The sequence below is a fragment of the Salminus brasiliensis genome, chromosome 1 (assembly GCF_030463535.1).
Source record: "Salminus brasiliensis chromosome 1, fSalBra1.hap2, whole genome shotgun sequence".
NCBI classification, from domain to species: Eukaryota; Metazoa; Chordata; class Actinopteri; order Characiformes; family Bryconidae; genus Salminus; species Salminus brasiliensis.
Genome location: NC_132878.1, coordinates 34,269,230 through 34,290,360, shown reverse-complemented (window position 1 = coordinate 34,290,360; position 21,131 = coordinate 34,269,230). Strand labels below are relative to the sequence as shown.

Here is a 21,131-nt window from a genome sequence, read left to right as displayed (position 1 = left end):
GAGTAGATTTTGAGCTGGCTCTTGGGAACTTTTTTTAGAAGAACTGACCAAATGCAAAGACAAACCCAAGACGAGCCCTTTAACATTCTTGTTATCTTTGGGGTCAACTTGACCCAAGTCAATGTTTAACATATTTAAATAAATGATTTTGTGTTGACTAGTTCAACAAAATACATACAACTTACTCAAACTGACAGGTTTTCTTTTCATGAACAGGAACAACAACAAAAAAAAACTTTTTAACAAACTTAATGTCATTCAGTACTGCCACTTCCACTCTCTACTTAGCATGCAAGGTTTTGTACTGATTGACAAACATACAGCATCAAACATGCACAAACAAGTACATATGGCATGTTATGCACTGCTATACTTGACTACCAGCACCAGACTATCAAAAGTCAGCATATGTTGCCTTTTGAACACTTTTTGACAAAACCTCACAATGGTCACAGAAATATGAATACTTGAATCTGACTCATTAAACAGGCCTGGACAAAAATGATGGCACCCCTGAAAATAATGTGACCAAAAGGACATGCTAAATCAAGGTGTATCCACTAATTAGCATCACAGGTGTCTACAATCTTGTAATCAGTCAGTGGGCCTATATGTAGGGCAGGTAGTCACTGTGCTGTTTGGTTACATGATGTGTACCGCACTCAACATGGACCAGAGGAAGCGAAGGAAAGTGTTGTCTCAGGAGATTAGAAAGAAAATTATAGACAAGCATGTTAAAGGTTATAAGATCTCCAAGCAGCTAGATGTTCTTGTGACTACACACATTGCACACATTATTCAGAAATATAAGATCAATGGGACTGTAGCCAACCTCCCTGGACATGGCTGCAGGAGAAAAATTGATGACAATTCAAAGAGACGGATAATACGAATGGTAACAAAAGAGCCCAGAAAAAATTCTAAAGAGATTAAAGGTGAACTTCAAGATCAAGAAACATAACTGTCAGATCGCACCATCCATCATTGTTTAGGCCAAAGTGGACTTCATGGGAGATAACCAAGGGGGACACCTTTGTTGAGAACAAAGCATAAAAAGTCAGACTGAAATTTGCCAAACTACTGCTGACAAGCCTCAAAGCATCTGGGAGAATGTCCTATGGACAGATGAGACAAAAATTGAACTTTTTGCATATCAAGAAATGAACACTGTCCCTACTGTGAAACATGGAGGAGGCTCTGTTATGTTCTGGGGCTGCTTGGCTGCATCTGGCACAGGGTGTCTTGAATCTGTGCAGGGTACAATGAAATCTCAAGACTATAAAGGGATTCTAGAGAGTGTGCTGCCCAGTGTCAGAAAGCTTGGTCTCAGTTGCAGGTAATGGGTCTTGCAACAGGATAATGACCCAAAGCTAAAAACACCCAAGAATGGCTAAGAGGAAAACATTGGACTATTCTTAAGTGGCCTTCTATGAGCCCTGACCTAAAACCTATTGAGCATCTTTGGAAGGAGCTGAAACATGCTGTCTGGAAAAGACACCCTTCAAACCTGAGACAACTGAAGCAGTTTGCTCATGAGGAGTGGGCCAAAATACCTGCTGAGAGGTGCAGAAGTCTCACTGACAGTTACAGGAATCGTTTGATTGCAGTGATTGCCCAAAAGGTTGTGCAACAAATTATTAGGTTGAGGGTACCATCATTTCTGTCCAGGCCTGTTGAAGCATGGTTAAAAAGCAATGTCTGACTTTCACTGGTTAATTTTAATAGCATTTTTATTTATTATTACTTTTGCCAGATTCAAGTTATATCTGTGACCATTGTGGGTTTTTCTTTCATTAACTGAGGGATACCAACAATGTTGTGCACGTGTATATATGACAATAATGGATTTCAGGAGCTTCAGCCAAAATCCTTAAGCAGGAGCGTTAGCGGTTCACCTTTATACCTAAATATGCTGGTGTATGACTAGTGTCCTCGATCGAGGTAAAGGAGAAAATCTGGTTTTCTTACTCTCGAGTGCATAGAAAATTAAAAACTCTATAGCACTCAGAAACGCTGCAGAAAATAATCCAATAATCCATAATCCGGTTCTTTTTAATGCCATAAATGTACCAGGGACAAGTGACCATAATTGACTTCAAAGGCTGTAACCTAAAGTTATGGGCGGAAGAACTGGCGTTTATTCGGGAAAAAAGAACAATCACAAAGACATACTCACGACGAGTGCTTAGACTAGTTCAATAAAATACATACACAACTTACTCGACCTGAAAGTGTTTATTTTCATGAACGGAAACAAAAAAATAAAACGTTTTAACAAACTTCATGTCATTCTGAACTGCCTCCTCTACTCTCTACTGCGCATGCGAGCTTTTGTGCCGCTTGACAAACATACAGTATCATACATACAGAAAGAAGTACATTTAACATTTCAAACACTGCTATACTTGACTTCCTGCACACAATTAAAAATCCGTAATGTTGCGATTTGAACAGTTTTTCTTATAAAATCTTGTTAAAATGATAAAATATTCAGAACATTGTAGAAAATATTATAATGATTCTTTTTATAATGTCAAAGAGCTACCAGGTACATATGACCATAACAGACTTAAAGGGCTGCAACCAAAAGCTACAGACGGGAGAGTCGATATTTTACCTATAAATATATCGGGAAGTTTCAGAGCGCAAAGTCTCATTCATTTGGAAGAACTAATCAATCGGAGCCATACTGTCACAACGGTGAAGAGAGAACAATCCGTTTTGCTTTCTCTGGAGTGCTTATAAGAAGTACATTTGGGATTTGAACACTGTTCAAACAAAACTTTGTTTAAAACTACTAAATATTCAACAACTTTGTAAATATTATAATGGCTATTTTTAATACGATTGAGCTACCAGGGACATGTGGCCATAAGTGATTTCAAGGGCTGCAACCAAAAAACTATGGCAACATTACGGGGACATTTCGGAGCGCTGGCTCACTCACTTGGAGGAACATATCACTCGTAGCTGCTCTTTCACACCGAGCCTTTAAATACGCTGGAACATGACTGGTCTCCACGATGGTGGTAAATATAGAAAACTATTTTTCTGTCCTTCGAGTGCTTGGACTAGTTCAATGAAATACATACACATGGATCTGAAAGAATTTATTTTCATGAACGGAAACAACAAAAAAAAGTTTTAACAAACTTCATCATACATGCACAAAGAAGTACATTTGACATTTCAAACACGGCTATACTTGACTCCCTGCACCAGAAAATTAAAAAGTCTGCATATATTGCGATTTGAACACTGTTTATTAAAAAAAAACAAAAAAAAAAAACCACAAAATCTCTGAAATATTCTGAGATGTTGTAGAAAATATTCTAATGGTTCTTTTTAATGCTAAAGAGCTACCAGGAACATGTGATCATATCAGATTTCAAGGGTTGCATCCAAAAGCTCCAGGCGGGAGAAACACAAATCTGGAAGTTTCCTAGCGCAAATTCTCATTTATTTGGAAGAACTAACCAATCACGATCATGCGTTCAAGACAAGCTCTTAAATATGCTGGGATATAATTAGTCTCCATCATCGAGGTGAAGAGAGAAAAATCTCTATTTCTTTCCCTCGAACGCTTAAAAGAAGTGCATTTAGCATTTCAAACTCTGCATACTTGATTGACAACAGCAAACAATTAAAAATCAGCATATATTGCAACCATTCAGAATCACTCTTTCACAACGAGCCCTTACATATGCTGGGACATGTCTCCACTATCGTGGTAAATATAGAAAACTATCCTGTCCCTGGAGTGCTTAGACTAGTTCAATCAAATACATACACATGGACCTGAAAGAACTTCTTTTCATGTCATTCTGAATAAATTCAGCATTTATTGATATATTTTTTCACAACCTTGTTAAAATCTCTGAAATAGTCTGAGACGTTGTGGAAAATATTATAATGGTTCTTTTTAATGCCAAAGAGCTACCAGGGACATGTGACCATAACAGACAGGCCTGTAACCAAAAGTTCCAGAACGCAAAGTATCCCGGCGCATATAACTAGTCTCCATCATCGCAGTAAGGAGAGAAAAATCCGATTTGTTCTCTCGAGTGCTTATAAGAAGTACGTTTGGGATTTCAAACACTGCTATGCTTGACTGACAGCACCAGCAATCATCATATACTGCGATTTGAACACTGCTTTCCAACAAAACCTTGTTAAAAACTACTAAATGTTCAAAAACGCTGTGGAAAATAGTATAATGGCTATTTTTCATACCATATCATTTATGCCTTTACAGACATACAGCATCATAGGTTTTCTGTCGTGTTGTGCTACTTATCGAATTGTCCTACCTTGCTAATTTTTTTTTTGCATTTTTATGTGATTTTATGTGTAATTCTCTTTTTCACATGTGCTTCATACAATCTGATCTTACTGTTAATATTTGCTTTAGTGTTTCAAAAGTGTAAACTGCTAATTAAATTCAAAAATTCAAAAATCCCAATTCTTATCCCCTCACAGGGTATATTTATAGTAAAGCCCCAGCATAAGTACAGGAGAGATATGTATTTAAAACACTCTGAGGTAAAATGGACTACATGCCTGACAACACAAATCTGTCAACAGACCACTAGATGGCTTCCCAAAACGTTTGGGGCATTTGTTTTGCCAGCCCGGTCAGAGCTTTTGACCAGTGAGCCCTATAAGCCACCCTCACCCCTGCTCTGCCACCGCTTTATCCCTAGTAATCTACAGTTGGGGATATATGGAATTCCATTTTGGTTGCTATTGTGGCACTATTTAAAGCTGACCAACGCATACAACCTCATGCATCAGTAGTGGTGCTGGTGTCTGGCTCTCTGAAACGGACATAATCTGCAACAGTGTGAAGAATCAACAGACAAGAACTGTGCAGCCCAGACCCGATCAGTTTTTTGGAAATACATTGAAATAGTGTGCGATTATCTGAATATTTAGCTGGAAATGGACAAGCAGAGTTTCAAACAGGATAAATGGGTTGAGCTAAATAAATCAGGATGTCTTCATTACTTGTAAATAACATTTTAGTCTTTTAGAGTGCTTTTAGAGGTCTTAAACTATAAGAGGCACTACAAATATGGTGAAATGGTAACAAGTTCTATTTAATATTAGAAGTTCATGATTTTGACTTTAGTCTTGAGTTACAGCTGCAATATAACATTTCTTGTTTTGCTCAAGTTTAGAGCAAAAGAGCTGTTGGGTAGAAATGGAAGTGGAAATTCCTGAGTACTCTCAAATCTATTTTGTTTAATCTACCTGAACAAAGTTTGATTCGGTTTCACATATGACAAGATTGTCAGTCAGCAGAGAAGTTGAGTAAACAGTTGAGTAAAAGTGAGGTGATTCGGTGCTCAGACTATTTTGTTGTTTTGTGCAGTCTAACAGTAAGGTTACTGGGTTAAAAATGTTAAATATATTTGTAACATATTTGTAGCAGTGATGAGTGAATAACTTTTAATGGTCTAAAGAACCATCACGTGATGTAAAAGATACCATTTTAAAGTAAAGATAAATTTAAAGTAAAATGAGTTTCTACACTCACACATCTCTGTTACACAGATTGTTTGTTAAGGAACCAAAAGTGATTTTTCTATGGTATTGCTCAAAGAACCATATTCAGAACCATTTGAATCACCTAGTAATTAAAATTAAAATGAAAATAAACAAACATTTACAGCAACAAGCCGAACAACTGTTTTTTCTAAAACGTCAAAAAGCCATTCAAAAACTGTACAAAATTGTTTTTGCCAGATTTATTTAAAGTACAAAACAATTAAAAAGAAAAAAATCAAATAAAAAGGGTGTCGAATATGGCCCTGAAGATAGAGGTCAACTTGAGGCACCATGATCCTCTAAGTGACCAAGCATGGATCTCCAAAACGGCCTTTGTGGTTTCCTTCAGTCATTCAGTAACTGGTGTAAAACAACCCTCCTCTCTTGTTTTCCTAAATTCCTAACCTTTACTCTACAAATGCATATATTGTAGAGTAAAAGGTTTTTTTCTATATATGCCTATAAAAAAAAAACTTAAAAAAAAAAAGATTTTCAAGATGTTGATTTTATAGGATATGGAAAAACTTTCTTGCATGCAAAAATATTTTAGTCAAAAAATGTAAAACAGAAAAAAGGTATTTGCATTCACCAATTAAGTACATATTCAAGGACAATATGCTAAAATCAGGGAATAAGTCATCACTGTATTGCAAAAACCTTTAGAAGTAATTAGAACTTAAGATGTTTAGAGGCTAGCCAAGCTGTCCTTGAACATTTAAATTTGTTACCCATAAATGAAAAATAAGTGCATTAACAATCACCAATGTATATTGAACATAATATAATTTTATAATGCTTACATTTGTGTATTAAGTTAATTGTATGGTAAACAGGAATAATAGAGGAAAAAAAGAGAAAAGCCATTATTTCGATTATGGTTGTAGCAGTATATCATGGTCTAAAAGAAATTGATGGTTATCTTATCATGTACATTTTCTTGATAGCTGTTTAAAAATAATATGCAGATTAATCCATAATGACAATAATCATTAGCTGGAAATAAAATAAGTATAGAAAATTAGAAAGAAAGATAAATAAGTCATTTCAATATATTCAGTAACAATGCCATGAAATATATATAAGTATATATATATATATATATGCCATAATATATATATTTATATATATATATATATATATATATATATATATGAAAAGAAAGATAGATAGATTCTGCCAAAGTATGAAGAAATGTGCAATTATATTTTTTTTCTTCAAATTTTAAGGAAATAAGACATAATTTTGATTATATCTCTTGATCATATTTCTTTAGCTGACGCTGGGCAGAGAAAACGGTCTTATCAAGCCATGTAGGCAATTGTTTAACTTGGAAAAGATCTTTTTGAATCACCTTCCAGATCTCCAACATTTTTTTCTAAATGCCTCAGAGTGCTATTTGGCTTTTACCATGGTGACAAGTCAAGTCATGTCAAGTCAAGAGGCTTTTACACCACTCACTTCAACAGTCAAGAGCAAACCAAATAAAATATCTGAGGTTTAAATAAGACAGGCTCCTCAATAATCCTTGGAGGAATATTTTATGGTAAAAAGAGACAAAAAAATTGTTTTTGGACACAGTGACCAGAGACATTCAACCTTAAGAACACTGTACCAACTGTTAAGTAGGAAAGGCCTTTTTAAAGTCTTGAACTCAAGCCTACGTAACATGTGGACTGTGTGTAAAAGTCAAGCTTAAATCAGGAAACCAACAAATTTAAATGAACAATGAAATACATGAACTGCCAAGAAAAGTGTTGAAATATCCACAAGTAACTTGTTGATAGCTACCAAAAGAGTATAGCTAAGTTGCAACTTTCTAATAAGTCAATCATCAGGTGTGCTGTATGTATATGTTGATCCTGTAAATATAATGTTGGCCCTGTTTTGATACCAGAAAACTTGAAAAATCATTTTGTGCATTAAATCCTTTTCTTTCTTTGTATTTCTATGTACACAGATGTTTTCATTCTGTGGGATCAAATTGGAGCCAGAAGATTCAACTCCAACGTTGAAGACTGGAGACCAGAAGACCTGCATTTGACAGCTTAAATAGAAATCTTCAGGCCATGGAAACAGTTTTAGACATTGGGAGTGTTTAATTTGCTATAACACTTCTATTTCAAAGAATGGGATGGGAAGTGTTTAGAGTGGCATTACATAATGTCACAGTTGAGCCAGTACCGGCGAGCCATACACCAGGGTAGAGAGGCTGAGTGAAGGTGGTGTGGACTGTGTGTAGGAGGGTCATTGTATCAGAGACGCTGTAGAAGGACAGAGTTCCTGCACTGTGATCCACAAACACTCCTATTCTAGAGGATTGTGGAGCTGAGAGCTTAGTTTCAATGTTGTTGTGCCAGAAAGAGAGAGGAGATGAAGTCTTCAGACTCCAGGACTGATCATTGTGTCCAAATTTACACTCATCACCTGGTCCTTTTCTGCTGATCTCTTTATATGAGACTGATATGGCCACCCAACTCTTACTGGTCCACTCGACCTCCCAGTAACAGCGTCCACTCATACTCTCCTTACACAGAACTTCAAAGAAGTTATCAAATCTCTCTGGATGATCCGGATACGACTGGACATTCTGCCCATATCTCACTACTCTGTTCTCCTCAGACAGAATGAGGTAGTTATATGCTGTGTTGGGGTCCAGAGTCAGCTGACAGTAATCTAGAGACAAAGAACGGTTTCGAAATAATTGAGAAAATGTACTAGAGTGAATGTTTTTTTTAAAGAAATATTGAATATTGATTCAATATATGAATATTTAAGGATTGTTTATAAATTCTGACTATTAGTGTTCTCTGTTGTTTGTGTTTTAACACTATATTATAAAGAGAAGACTTAACTAAACAAAACAAACACAATGAACAGAAGATAAGATTGATCTACATGATGAACAGCTCAAAAACATAAAAGACAAAGACAGAAAGATCAATATTTACTGAAGCAGTAGATAATAATAATTACAACTTGTAAATTGTAGTTCGGTTCATATGTTTCACCTACATTGCAGAAAGTCTTCTCTGGTTTTTGGTTCTGAAAGTAAAATAGGAACTGCTGCAGCTGTGGAGACACAATACAGTAAAGAGTGAACAGCTAGAACACAAAGACTGTCCTGTTCTTAAAGCACTGTATGACTGTCTGTGCTGTCTATGGAAAGTTCTTCTTCTCTCTGGAACAGGTTAGACTTTAACAGAAATACATATGACTTAAGCAGCTCCATGTTTTATACACTTCTGTGATGATCCAGCGTAATAACGCAATCAGATGGAAATAATTATTATTATAATTTCTGTATGAGGGTGTTTGAGGTGACAGGAGGGAAAACTGGCCCTTATTCCTCATAAACCTGAACCTTTGTGTTTAAATTTGCAGATATTATAAACTAACACACTGACACCCTGACCTACCAGACATTTCCAATATCATATATGACAGTCCAACAGCTCTTCTTACCATGTGGAGACTTTTTGCTAAGCTTTTCTTCACAGAACTCTTCTAGTTGCTTTTTCAGATCAGATACAGATTCAATCACTTCATCAAATGAGAGATGTTCATTGACATGGATGTGGGGTGAGTCCTCAGATCCAGATCCAGACGAAACACAGAGAGACTAGAAATGCTACACAAATAGAAATAACGAAACAACCTACAGTACAGAAGTGTAAAGCCTTGTTTGAGCTGGATTAGTTCAACTGTTCAAACCACCTCAAACTGGGCTTAATACTAGAGTCTAAATTAGACAAGGTAACAGTACAGGATAGATTTCTTCAGTCTGTGAATAATACTGCCTGTTAATTATTACCTATAAAGAGAACTCAAATTAACTATTGTGTGGATTAGTGTTTTGTACCTGGAGGAACTGAACATGATCCTCTTTGTGTGAAAGCTGCTCCAGTTCAGTGTGTCTCCTCTTTAGATCAGTGATCTCCTGCTCCTGCTGCTCCAGGAGTTCTTCAGCTCCACTCAGTTCAGTCTTCTCCTGAGCTCTGATCATCTCTGTTACCTCAGAGCGCTTTTTCTCAATGAAGATGATCAGCTCAGTAAAGATCCTCTCACTGTCCTCCACTGCTGTCTGTGCAGAGCTCTGTTAGGACACATCGAGATCAGATGGAGGTCTACTTACATAATGGATCATTATTAGGAGGAAGTGAGAACTTCCTTATATGCCATAATATAGAGAGCTTAGTAACCATTAAGGGACTGGTTGGTCAAGAAAGACCTTCAGAACTGATGAAAGATTAATTCTATCCTATAGAAGAACATTACCTACACACCTGTCCAACAAATGAGAAGCACTCTTCAAGAGATACAGTGGGGAGAACAAGTATTTGATACACTGCTGATTTTTTAAGGTTTTCCCACTTGCAAAGCATGTAGAAGACTGTAATTTTTATCATAGGTACTCTTCAACTGTGAGTGATGGAATCTAAAACAAAAATCCAGAAAAATACATGTATGATTTTTAAATAATTAATTTTAATTTAATTTTTATTGATATATGCGAAAGAGTGGATTTGTGAAGAAGTATTTGTAGACCACGGTGGAGTCAAATTTAACTAAAATTAAATTGTTCATACTGTCCAGGCACTGTAACTGTAAATGTAATTGCTGCACCATTTAAAGTGGATTGGAAACTGAAGTAAGACTAGTAAACTGACTAGTAAGAAGCTACAGCTTCATGTGTGTTTGTTATATGTAATGCCCTATACTGTAATCCCTGTTATCAATAAAATTATCAATATCACTGTTAAACATTTTCACATCAGTAATGAAGAACTGGAACAAGCTTTTGATTTAGGTTATTGCTGATTTTTTTTTGGGCCTTTTGTGAGCAAATTTCTGGATGATTTTTGATACTTATACAATTCTTTTCACCTTAAGAGTGTTCACAGCCTGTTTCAGTTCCTGCAGCTTCTTCTCTTTCGCCTGGATTCTCTGCTGGGATTTTGTTTGTATCTCCTGTAGCTGACTCTGTAAACAAATAAATGTGTATTTTTATGAATTGTGAGGAACAATCATTTGTACTGACCACAGCTAACAAGATGAAGTTCACTTTAAGGTCATGGAAAATCCTGAAAAAAGTGGATGTTTCAAAACAACAAACAAACACCCTTATGGAACTAAATGACTGCACATTTAGAATTAAAACATGGTTCAGTGGTGAGATATTGATTTTAAGGTTGTGGGTTCAGTGGGCTGCCACTGGTTATTGGGTGTTTTGCACCCTCTCTGCTCCAGGAATGCTTGATGCATGGCTGACCACAGCTTTCTAAGTTAGAGTACACTGGAGAGAGTCATTTTGTTTTACTACATTAATTCTTAAAGATGGTAGATCTCACCTGTCTCTCAGTTCTCTCTGTTGCAGCGCCAACTGTATCATGGTCAGTGTGTTCTTCCATTGTACACAAGTGACAGATCAATTTTTGGTCAGTGCGACAGTAGATCTCGATCAGTTTATCATGCTGAGAGCAGATCTTCTCATGTAGTTGAGTGGAGGCTTTACCCAGCGTTTGATTTTTCCAGCAAAGATTTTCGTCATGATGTTTGAGGTGAGTTTCACACAAGGGATCCAAACACATCACACAGGACTTGACGGCTTTGAGTTTTCTCCAAGTGCAGAAAGCACACGTCACATCTCCAGGTCCAGCATAACAATGAGCAGGAGAAGCAGCTTTTTGTTTTAGTGCTGCTGCTATCATGTCGTCTCTGCATAGATCAGGCCTTGGAGTGAACGTATACATGCACCGAGGGCAGCTGTAAATTTTCTCCTGATCTTCCTGATCCCAGTGTTCATTAATGCAAACCATACAGAAACTGTGTCCACAGCTGATGGTCATTGGGTCCTTCAGCAGATCCAGGCAGAGTGGACAGCTATACTTTTCCTGCTCTGCTGAAATACTGGCCTCAGACATTCTCCCGAACTCACAGACAGAGAGAGAGAGAGCAGTACTCCAGTTTTGTTTTCTTTGAACTAAGAAGGAATGACTTCCTGATCCTAAATTTCAGAGAGCAGAGCGAGAAGGGGTGGAGCCAAATACATGCTGTTACATGTTTAGAGGAAAACAGTCATATCATATAAAATGATGTAATATTTTTTACACCAGCCCTACAGGGATTACCACATCCAATGTTAAAGGCCATGTCTTATGTGTCGTGAGTCTGCAATTGTGTCTGTAGCCTCTCTGATATATCTATGAGGTCATATCTGGCCCTTTTGTAGTCTTTAGGGTTGCCTGAGAAAATTGCAGTGGGTGCAGCATTGACTGAACATCACAGTTTATCCATGGTTTTTAACTGATTTATACCCTACAGTGTTTAGTGGGTACAACTATCTCTGTGCAGGTGCTAGTTTGCACCAGAAGCATATTCTTCTAAATCAACTGTAGAGTTCTCTCTCAAAGCAGCAGCTCTAAACACTTCCCATTTTGTACCTACAAAGCACCATCAGTTACTTCCTAAAAGAGATCAGTAACTTAGTTTCATACTAAAACTGTTTGGAGAGTACAGTCTGTAGGTTGCAGTGGTTGAAACTGACTGCTACTCCAAACATTGTGTTCGGGTGTGTAGTCTCTTGTTTGCTGATCGTGTCATGCAGCGGCCCAGCACAGTCATGGAGTTCGCATGTGTCAGTGTATAGATAGTCATTGAAAATATTGTGCTAAACTGTCTTGGTAGAGAACTGTACTGTGTGTAGCTCAATTCAATGTAAAACCTTTATGTGTTTTACAGCTACCAGCTGTAGTTAATCAGGATCACTAACAGGAAGTTAAAAAAAATTCAGGCTACTTCAGGTGACCTAGATTTGTCATTACATTACATCTACATTCATAGATCAAACACCTGATGTCTCCTACAAGGGACTTATAATAAAAAAAAGAATTAAGAAGCATTTTGGGAAACAAATGATGTAACATTTCGTTCAACTACAAAACTTAAATTATAAAATAAATAAATAAAACTTTATTTTTGTGGGTCTCAAGGTATAGTATTTTAGCATGTTCGCTGTTTTCACACGTATAACCCACTGTCCAACCATGCAGACACACTGTGCTCTTCGTCATGGCTTTAAATAAAATATAAAAAGGCCTGAATATCACTGAATCTCTCTGTGGGTCTCTTATATATATGGTTTCTGCCATGCATTGCCTTCATCAATCTTCGTCTATAGCCTATCAGAGAATAAACGTATACTGTGTGTTCTCCATTCGACTGTGTTCACTGAACTGTATTGTCTGTACCGTGATGGTTTGATATGAATAACTGTCCAGTTACACCCCTACTGAATGTGAGGAAATTCTAAAGGCCCATCATTCTCTTTAGAATTTTAACAGAATGTTTAAATTATATTATACAGACATTAAACAAGTTTTAAAAGAATCACATGAAAGGACTTTTGTAGGTTGTGGATGAAGCTAGACAATTTTAGGCTTTTATTGGACGAAAGAGCATGAAGTTTGATTGACATTTATAATGAAGTAAGCCATAAAACAATTATGGAAAAATGCTCCAGTAATTATTACAGAACTACAGAAATGTTTTTTTGCATAAAAAGTTACATACACAACCAGTTTTAAAAATGGCAAATGGCAAATTTTGACACAACAATAACTGATCAAATTGTATACATTTATTGTATACAATATCTTCTCTATCATTTCAAATTATTTATTTACCTTAAAAATCTACAATCTGAACCATTGACAAAAAATCCTATTGTCCTATCTCTATAGACTTCCTTAAAAAATTATCACACTATAGTGATATTTGTTAAAATTTTAAATCTGCATTTCTTCTCTTTTTTAAATTAACTATGACTAAGATACAGTTACATAAAACATAACTAGGGCAGTTCTATGCTAATACATTTTTTGCACTACAAACAGGTTTATTCCTATAGTATCCCTGGCCAAACGTTACACATTTTCATTTTAAACTGCAGAACTTCATAGTAGAGTTATAATAAGGACAGTAGAATCCAGCGTAGAGAGGCTGAGTGAAGGTGGTGTTTACTGTGTGTAGGAGGGTCATTGTGTCAGAGACGCTGTAGAAGGACAGAGTTCCTGCACTGTGATCCACATACACTCCTATTCTAGAGGATGGTGGAGCTGAGATCGTAGTCATAATGTTGTTGTGCCAAAAAGAGAGAGGAGATGAAGTCTTCAGACTCCAGGATTGATCATTGTGTCCAAACTCTACTTTCCTGCTAATCTCTTTATATGAGACTGATACGCACACATATCCCCTACCACTCCACTCAACCTCCCAGTAACAGCGCCCACTCACACTCTCCTTACTCAACACCTGACAACAGTGGTCAAATCTCTCTGGATGAACAGAGTACTGCTGGACAGTCCGACTGCACATCACCACTCTGTTGTTCTCAGACAGACTGAGGTGCTGATATACTGTATTGGGATCCAGAGTCAGCTCACAGAAATCTAAAGAAAGAGAGTGTAGTTTTTACTTATAGTGGCTTAATAAATGTTTGTTTAATGTTTAATGTTTGTTTTGTTTGTTTACAGTCTGAAGATATACATTTAAAAAAGCCAGATAATGAAAAGGTTACTAAATACACAGATAAATGAACCAACAGATGTGATGTTATAGTGATTGTGTGTTTCACCTACATTGCAGAAAGTCTTCTCTGGTTTTTGGTTCTGAGAGTAAAATCTGAACTGCTGCAGCTGTGGAGACACAATACAGTAAAGAGTGAACAGCTAGAACACAAAGACTGTCTAGAACCGTTCTCGTTTTCTACACACAATAAGACTGTGTTGCGTTTGAACAATGTGTAATAATATACTTCAGTAAAGGTTTGTATTTGTGAAAAATGTCACAGTGTTACAGTGTGAGGATTTCTACACCCATGGTTAAAAAAAACATAGCAAAAGAACCCTAAAGTGGCACCTAAGCCCAAAAGTGGCAAGACAAAATGCCCAATTGGCTGTCCTTTACATGAGAATAACATAATACCCTGCTTGGGTACCCCTTCATGCAATAAATTATGATAATGTGCCTCTAGATAAAAAAGGCCAACAATGAGTGCACTTCCAGTAGAAAAGGGTGCCATTTCAAAGGTTGTCACATCCAGGATGCAGTCCTGTAAAAAGTGTCTCTACATGTGTTAGAATGTAAAGAAAATATCATGTGGTGCTTTATAGGTGCCCTCACAATAGGATAAACTAAGCGCTCCCTACAGGGGCCTTTCTGATGAAAAAAACTCAGAGCCCTCAAACAAAACACATTGCACAGCTGCGAACAAATCCTTACTGCAATACGTTAGCCTAATATCTAGCTAGCATTTTGACTTAATTCCATTTGCACTCTCTCTGTTTTTTAGTTTTCATCGTATCTTTTAGGATAGATTAGATTATGTGAGTTTAACTGTATTTTAAAAGTAAAGTTTAAAGCACTCATGCCCACTGTTTAAAACTTAGACCTGTTCTGCAATATCTGTAACTCAGACATCCTACTGCAGTGTTCCAGGAGGTGATTCAGCAAGCTTTCTTTGAAGATTGAGTTTAGTCTAATCACATTATCTTAATCTTAAAGCAGCTTCAAAATCATTGTGGTGCTCCACTGACTGTAATAGGAAGAACAGCATGCCTCATGTTGCTGTCTCAGGCTCAGCACCCTAACTGCACTATGAATCTTTGGAGAAGCAGGTAGTGGGCAGGACAACAATAGCAAGATCTGCATCACGTAACCCAAGTCAAATTTGTTTAACATTGTGTAATATTACTCTACCGCCTCAGTCCACATGCTTCCTTCACTTTCAGTGACGGTTCTGTATCTTCTGTGTCCATCTTAAGGGGTGGCTCAAAGCACGAATTACACTTCTCGCCTAAATGACGTCCCTATGTACATGAAGCCTGTCTCAACCAGTCTGTTACACCATGTTGTGTAGTAAGTGCCCATTTTATTTTTCAGTCCTTGCCCTTCAAACAACCTGAGTATGCTACTGCTCCTCACACACCCAATAACATCCTGACAGTGACCTAGCAGACATCTCCATCATCAAACATCACAGCAGGACAGCTCCTCTTACCTTGTGATGACATTCTGCTGAGCTTCTCCTCACAGAATTCCTCTAGTTGCTTTTTTAGATCAGATACAGATTTGATCACTTTATCAAATGAAAGATGGTGACGGACAGGGATGTTGGGAGAGTCCTCAGATCCAGAAGAATCACAGAGAGACTGGAAACTCTACACAGACAGAAACAGTGATGAATGTAAAAGAGCAAATTCACTTTAATGAAGAAACACTGAAGAACACAGAGCATTAATTAGGAGAAGATCTCTCTGTAGATCAGACAGTGGTTCTTACCTGGAGGAACTGAACATGATCCTCTTTGTGTGAAAGCTGCTCCAGTTCAGTGTGTCTCCTCTTTAGATCAGTGATCTCCTGCTCCAGCTGCTCCAGGAGTTCTTCAGCTTCACTCAGTTCAGTCTTCTCCTGAGCTCTGATCAGCTCTGTTACCTCAGAGCGCTTTTTCTCAATGAAGAGGATCAACTCAGTGAAGATCCTCTCACTGTCCGCCACTGCCGTCTGTGCAGAGCTCTGTTAGGACACACAAAGATCAGATGGAGGTCCATTTAAAGCTCAACTGTCACTTACTCTACGACTGTGACACTGGATCCTAATGTCCACATTGTAGAAGTGTAGGATCCTGAAGTTCTACACATCACTGGCTGACTTCAGATCCTGACTGAGTTGTGAAATAGCTGCTTAATCAGCTCTATGTCCACTACTCACCTTAAGAGTGTTCACTGACTGTTTTAGCTCCTGCAGCATCTTCTCTTTCTCCTGGATTCTTTGCTGTGATTTCATCTGTTTTTCTTTTAGTTGATTCTGTAAAAAAAGGAACATTTGGCAGCACAGGATTTGTAATTATGACAGCTGAAGAATTACCATTCCTACTTGTTCTACAGAGCTTTGGCACAGTCATGTGATCACTGGAAAGCTGTAAAAAGTTGGCTGTTTAAATGTTCACTGACTGCTCAGAGTGCTTTACTACTAGCACTGAGCGAGTTCCTTGAAGAACTGAATGAGCTTAAACCCCTGACTAATATCTGACTCTTTTAGAAATCCATTAATCAGTATTACAGAGTCTGAAGGGTTGCAGTTCTCACCTGTCTCTCAGTTCTCTCTGCTACAGCTGCAACAGTGTCGTGGCTTTTGTGTTCATGCATCGTACACAAATAACAGATTAATTTCTGGTCGGTGCGACAGTAGATCTCAATCATTTTGTCATGCTGGGAGCAGATCTGCTCTTGTAGTTGTGTGGAGGCTTTGACCAGCTTGTGTTTGATCAAGGCAGGGATTTCCAGATGAGGTTTGAGATGAGTTTCACAGAGGGACGCCACACACATCAGACAGGACTTGACAGCTTTGAGTTTTCTCCCAGTACAGAAATCACACTCTACATCTCCAGGTTCAGCATAACAGTGAACAGGAGAAGCTGCCTGGACTTCTGTCTTCTTCAGCTTCTCCACCACTTCAGCCAGCATGTTGTTTCTGCGTAGAACAGGCCTCGGAGTGAACGTCTCTCTGCACTGGGGACAGCTGTAGAGCCCAGTCTGATCCTCCTGATCCCAGCAGCCATTAATGCACACCATACAGAAACTGTGTCCACAGGGAATTGCTACTGGATCCTTCAGCAGATCCAGACAGACTGGACAGCTGAACTGGTCCTGATCTACTGAAATACTGGCCTCTGCCATTTTCCTGTACTCTCAGACTGAGAGAGAGAGAGAGAGAGAGAGAGACAGAGAGAGAGAGAGAGAGAAAGAGAGAGACCAGGACACAGAGATCAGTTTCGTTTTCTCTGAACTGAGGAGGAGGGGCATGACTCTGCTTTTTAGAGCAGGGAGAGAGAGAGAGAGAGAGAGAGAGAGAGAGAGAAAGCAGTGGAGAGGGTGGAGCCAAATGCATGCATTTACCCCACTGAAGGAGAAAAGTCAAGCTGTGAAATAATGAGATTTATCATTTAGAAAATGCAAAAATATATCTACAGGATCCTGGTGGCCTACCTCACTAGTTTCCTTCTTACACAGTCACTCAGTTTGTAAGGACAGCCTGCTCTAGTCAGATTTACAGGTCACTTTGGCTCATGGGCTCATTTTTAAATAAGAATTTTTAAAAATAATTTGCGTAATTTCTTCTCACTGTATCTGACTGGACTGGCAAAATCCCTTCCCCAAAAGTTCAGGGGAGAAATATTGCTATCTAGGGATCTGTCCTGTAACAAACGTTGTGTTGTGCAGTAGTCAGAACAAGCTAAACACTACTATTTATAAGGTTTCTGTCAGAGTTTGTCAATGATTTACAATATGTTTTTAAAACTGTAATTTTGATCTTTGTATTTTGGTCTCTACCCATTCACTGAAATAGGAACACATTTCTAGTCACAGAAGACTAAGTGCCTAGTAGTGTTACAAAGACGGCTGCAGAGTGCATAGTGACTGTGGTGTGATTCAGTCTGTCTCAAAGGCTGTTTTCTACAGTCATTGGTCTGTCACCTCAGAGAGCAAGCTTGCTAGTAGGTAGTTAGTAGGTAACCTTGGCTGTTTTTAAAGAGGAGTTAGCCATAGAAAGCAATTCAGCTTCAGCAGCATCAATATCGACCAGTAAACAGCAGAAAGATGGTGTTTCCAGTGGGTCCACAGTGATTGGGTGACTTGGTTAGTGTAATTAAATGTTAGCTGCGGTTAGCTCCCGGGCTAATGTCAGAACCCTTAAGATATAGCACTGGTTAACATTAGTTGAGTTTTACTGTGTACAGTAGGTGTAGACTTTTGTGCTCCTTTAGATGTTAGCAGGAAATAAATGTAAAAGTAAGAAACAGTAAATAGCATTTCACAGATGTAAAGATATTTACAATAGTTTTAATGTAAAGATTTTGGTGATAAGTTCATTCAAGATAGCAAAGTTACTGTGCTGCCACTAAGTTAAGCTTAGACATAGATTATAACATTTTAATAACATATACTATTAAATAATATTAATATTAAATCCTTGGTCCTTGCACCTTGTATGTTTGTATTTAAAAGCCATTTATCATGGCAGATAGAATGAACTTGCTCAGTAAACCATTATTTTAGAACACATGCACATCAAAATGAATAAAGCCCTGAAGTTTATCAAACTGTTAACTATTTCCATATATATCCATATCCTCTCCTTAATGAAGCCCAGTATTATTTGTAGTTTATCATTCTTTGTGCTTTTGTTAAAAAGGATAAAATAGGATGCTCTGGTGGTGGGTGTAAAGAAAGCTATGCTACGGCACTGAACAGAAATCTAGTAACAAAACCTTTATACTTCTAGCTTGAAATATATCAAATATTAATCTGAACATTTAGCGCACTAATGCTTTTTTTTTGATCACCTCATATGTTTATGTACTGTATATATATATATATATATATATATATATATATATATGTGTGTGTGTGTGTGTGTGTGTGTGTGTGTGTGTGTGTATTCACTTCAGGCTGGCTTTGCAATATTAGCACTGCTGACCATATATGAAAAGTTTCAGCACTGCTTTCATTGGTTAATGATCTTTCAGACATGACATCAATGACACATTTTCCACCAGAAAATCAGCATCCACACTACAAGCTGAGTCTTAAATATTAAACATTTCATATTTACGATTCACAATCGGGGTGGGGGCTTGGACTACACAAGGTCGGAGGACTAAAAATGTTATTACAGACTCCTCAAACACTACTGGATGATCTGTGAAAATCATTGTTTACAATCACCCAGAAATCTGGAGACTTCCAATTGTTGCAATTGTTGGGAGGAGCAAATCAGCCTCAAAATTAGCTGCATTATCCTTTAGTGTGGACTGGGCATAAACTGCATCTGCAAAAGTGCCGTAGTCATGCTACCTCTACAGAGTTGGAAAATATGGAAGGGATTTGGTTTGAGAGCTCCCAGTAACTTATTTGATTTATCTGAGACCTCAGGTTAGACTAAGGTGCATGGTGGGAGGAAACTTAGGATATCCTCATAGATGCACCTCTCATACCACTGAAGCCCCTCGAAGATTGGTCAAATTCCACAGATTACACCTGCAAGCCACGAGGGGAATCCACAGAGCCATCAAATGCCCCAAGGAAGCCTGTAAACCAGAGTTCTCCAGCTCAACCCAACGCCATAGAGTCTCCAACCTTGCCAAAGAGTGGCAGCTCCAGTGTTAGATCCCAGATCAATGGCTCCAGTGTCAGTGTCCAGGTCACCAGTCCCCATGCCAGTGGTCTTGTGTGCTGTCCCAATGCTGGCAGTCCACAGCCTCTACCTGGATTTTGCCAGTCTCTAGAACTTTGACCAGGCTGATTGTGCCCAATTCCTATTTTGGTCCAGGGTCCCGTCTTGGTTTAGCATCGAGTCTGATTTACTGTTCTGTGTCATGTACTGCTCATGAAGTATTTGTTCTGCACCCCTGGACTTGAATGTTAGAGAAAGAGTTGCACTATATAGACACCTGAAAAAGTATTGGGACACCTGCTCATGTATTGTATCTGCTGAAATCAAAAGGAGTTAATCCTGATTTTGTTGGAGCACTAAAGGATTTCTACTAGATTTGGAGCATTGCTGTGAAGATTTGATTGCATTCAAGAAGAACTAATCCCAAAAGTTTGGGATGGAGCAACATCATTCCAGAGAACACAGTTCCACTGCTCCACAACTCAGTGTTTTTACATCATCTTCACTTACCATATAGGAGCACTTTGTAGTTCTATAATTCCAGCCTGTAGTTCATCTGTTTCTCTGCATACTTTGGGCAACGGGAGCTGGTCCAGCACAGTTTGCTGATTTTCCTGCTGTAACAGACCTACTAAAGCTGTCAATTAACAGGTGAGTTAAATCAGCTGTGCTTGAGCAGGAAAAGCACCCTCTGGACCTCCAAGCACTGTTTTACTTGCTGTAGCATGTTTAATGTTTCATTATCCTTGCAAGTGTCTCCATTCATCCATTCATTTTAGCAGTTGCACAGTGAAAATAGCAGCAGTTGTTTGGCATTTAAGCAGCAATGCGGGCTACAGGTGAAGGGACATGAGGCGAAGTGTGTTCTGAAAAGATTCTGCTCCACAGGCTCTGAGACCACTTGAAAGCTCACGCCCGAATGACCCTCCCTGCAACTTTATAAAAGTGCACATCCAGGAGGGGCTTAGGGTGAGAATTGTGACAGGGCCAATGCCTCAGCTCCTTCTCTGCTTACCTTCAGCTGTCCATGATCAGCGGAAGAACAGTGCATTTGGACATTTGTGAATAGTGTGACATTATGCACATACTAAACTGTAGAGACATTACTGTAGTAAAGTTGTCAGGCTAGCAGTTTGCAGCAGGGAGTAAAAACCTGTCCTGGTATTGAGTAGCATTAAATACTTATTTACGTAGAATTAGATGTACGGTATGTCTGGTTTACGCTCTGCTTCAGCAGATTTGTATGTTGAAAATATACCAGTAAATGTATGTGTTATTTGCAGTATGTTAAAAATACATTGATATTATGCCTTCATCAAATGCTTAGTAAACTTTGACCACACAAAATA

At 38.1% G+C, this 21,131-nt stretch overlaps 1 protein-coding gene and 1 pseudogene across 3 annotated transcripts in view; both read right to left on the bottom strand.

The window, feature by feature from the left end:
- The window catches only part of LOC140554891 (E3 ubiquitin/ISG15 ligase TRIM25-like), a 30,186-nt gene extending 9,802 nt beyond the window's left edge, over nt 1–20,384 (bottom strand). For 2 of the 3 annotated variants that reach the window (XM_072678365.1, XM_072678387.1), the window contains exon 1: nt 20,293–20,384. Coding sequence is in view for 1 of the 3 variants with exons in the window: in XM_072678376.1 (XP_072534477.1) it covers nt 13,483–13,997; nt 14,187–14,243; nt 15,608–15,767; nt 15,889–16,122; nt 16,318–16,413; nt 16,695–17,285 (1,653 nt within the window). In the remaining 2 variants the exon portion in view is untranslated. Of the gene's footprint in view, nt 1–12,950; nt 13,998–14,186; nt 14,244–15,607; nt 15,768–15,888; nt 16,123–16,317; nt 16,414–16,694; nt 17,303–20,292 lie in introns of those variants that run through there. The other variant, XM_072678376.1, reaches the window with a different exon arrangement.
- LOC140554881 (E3 ubiquitin/ISG15 ligase TRIM25-like) lies at nt 6,733–11,548 on the bottom strand (annotated as a pseudogene).
- Nucleotides 20,385–21,131: the final 747 nt, after the last annotated feature.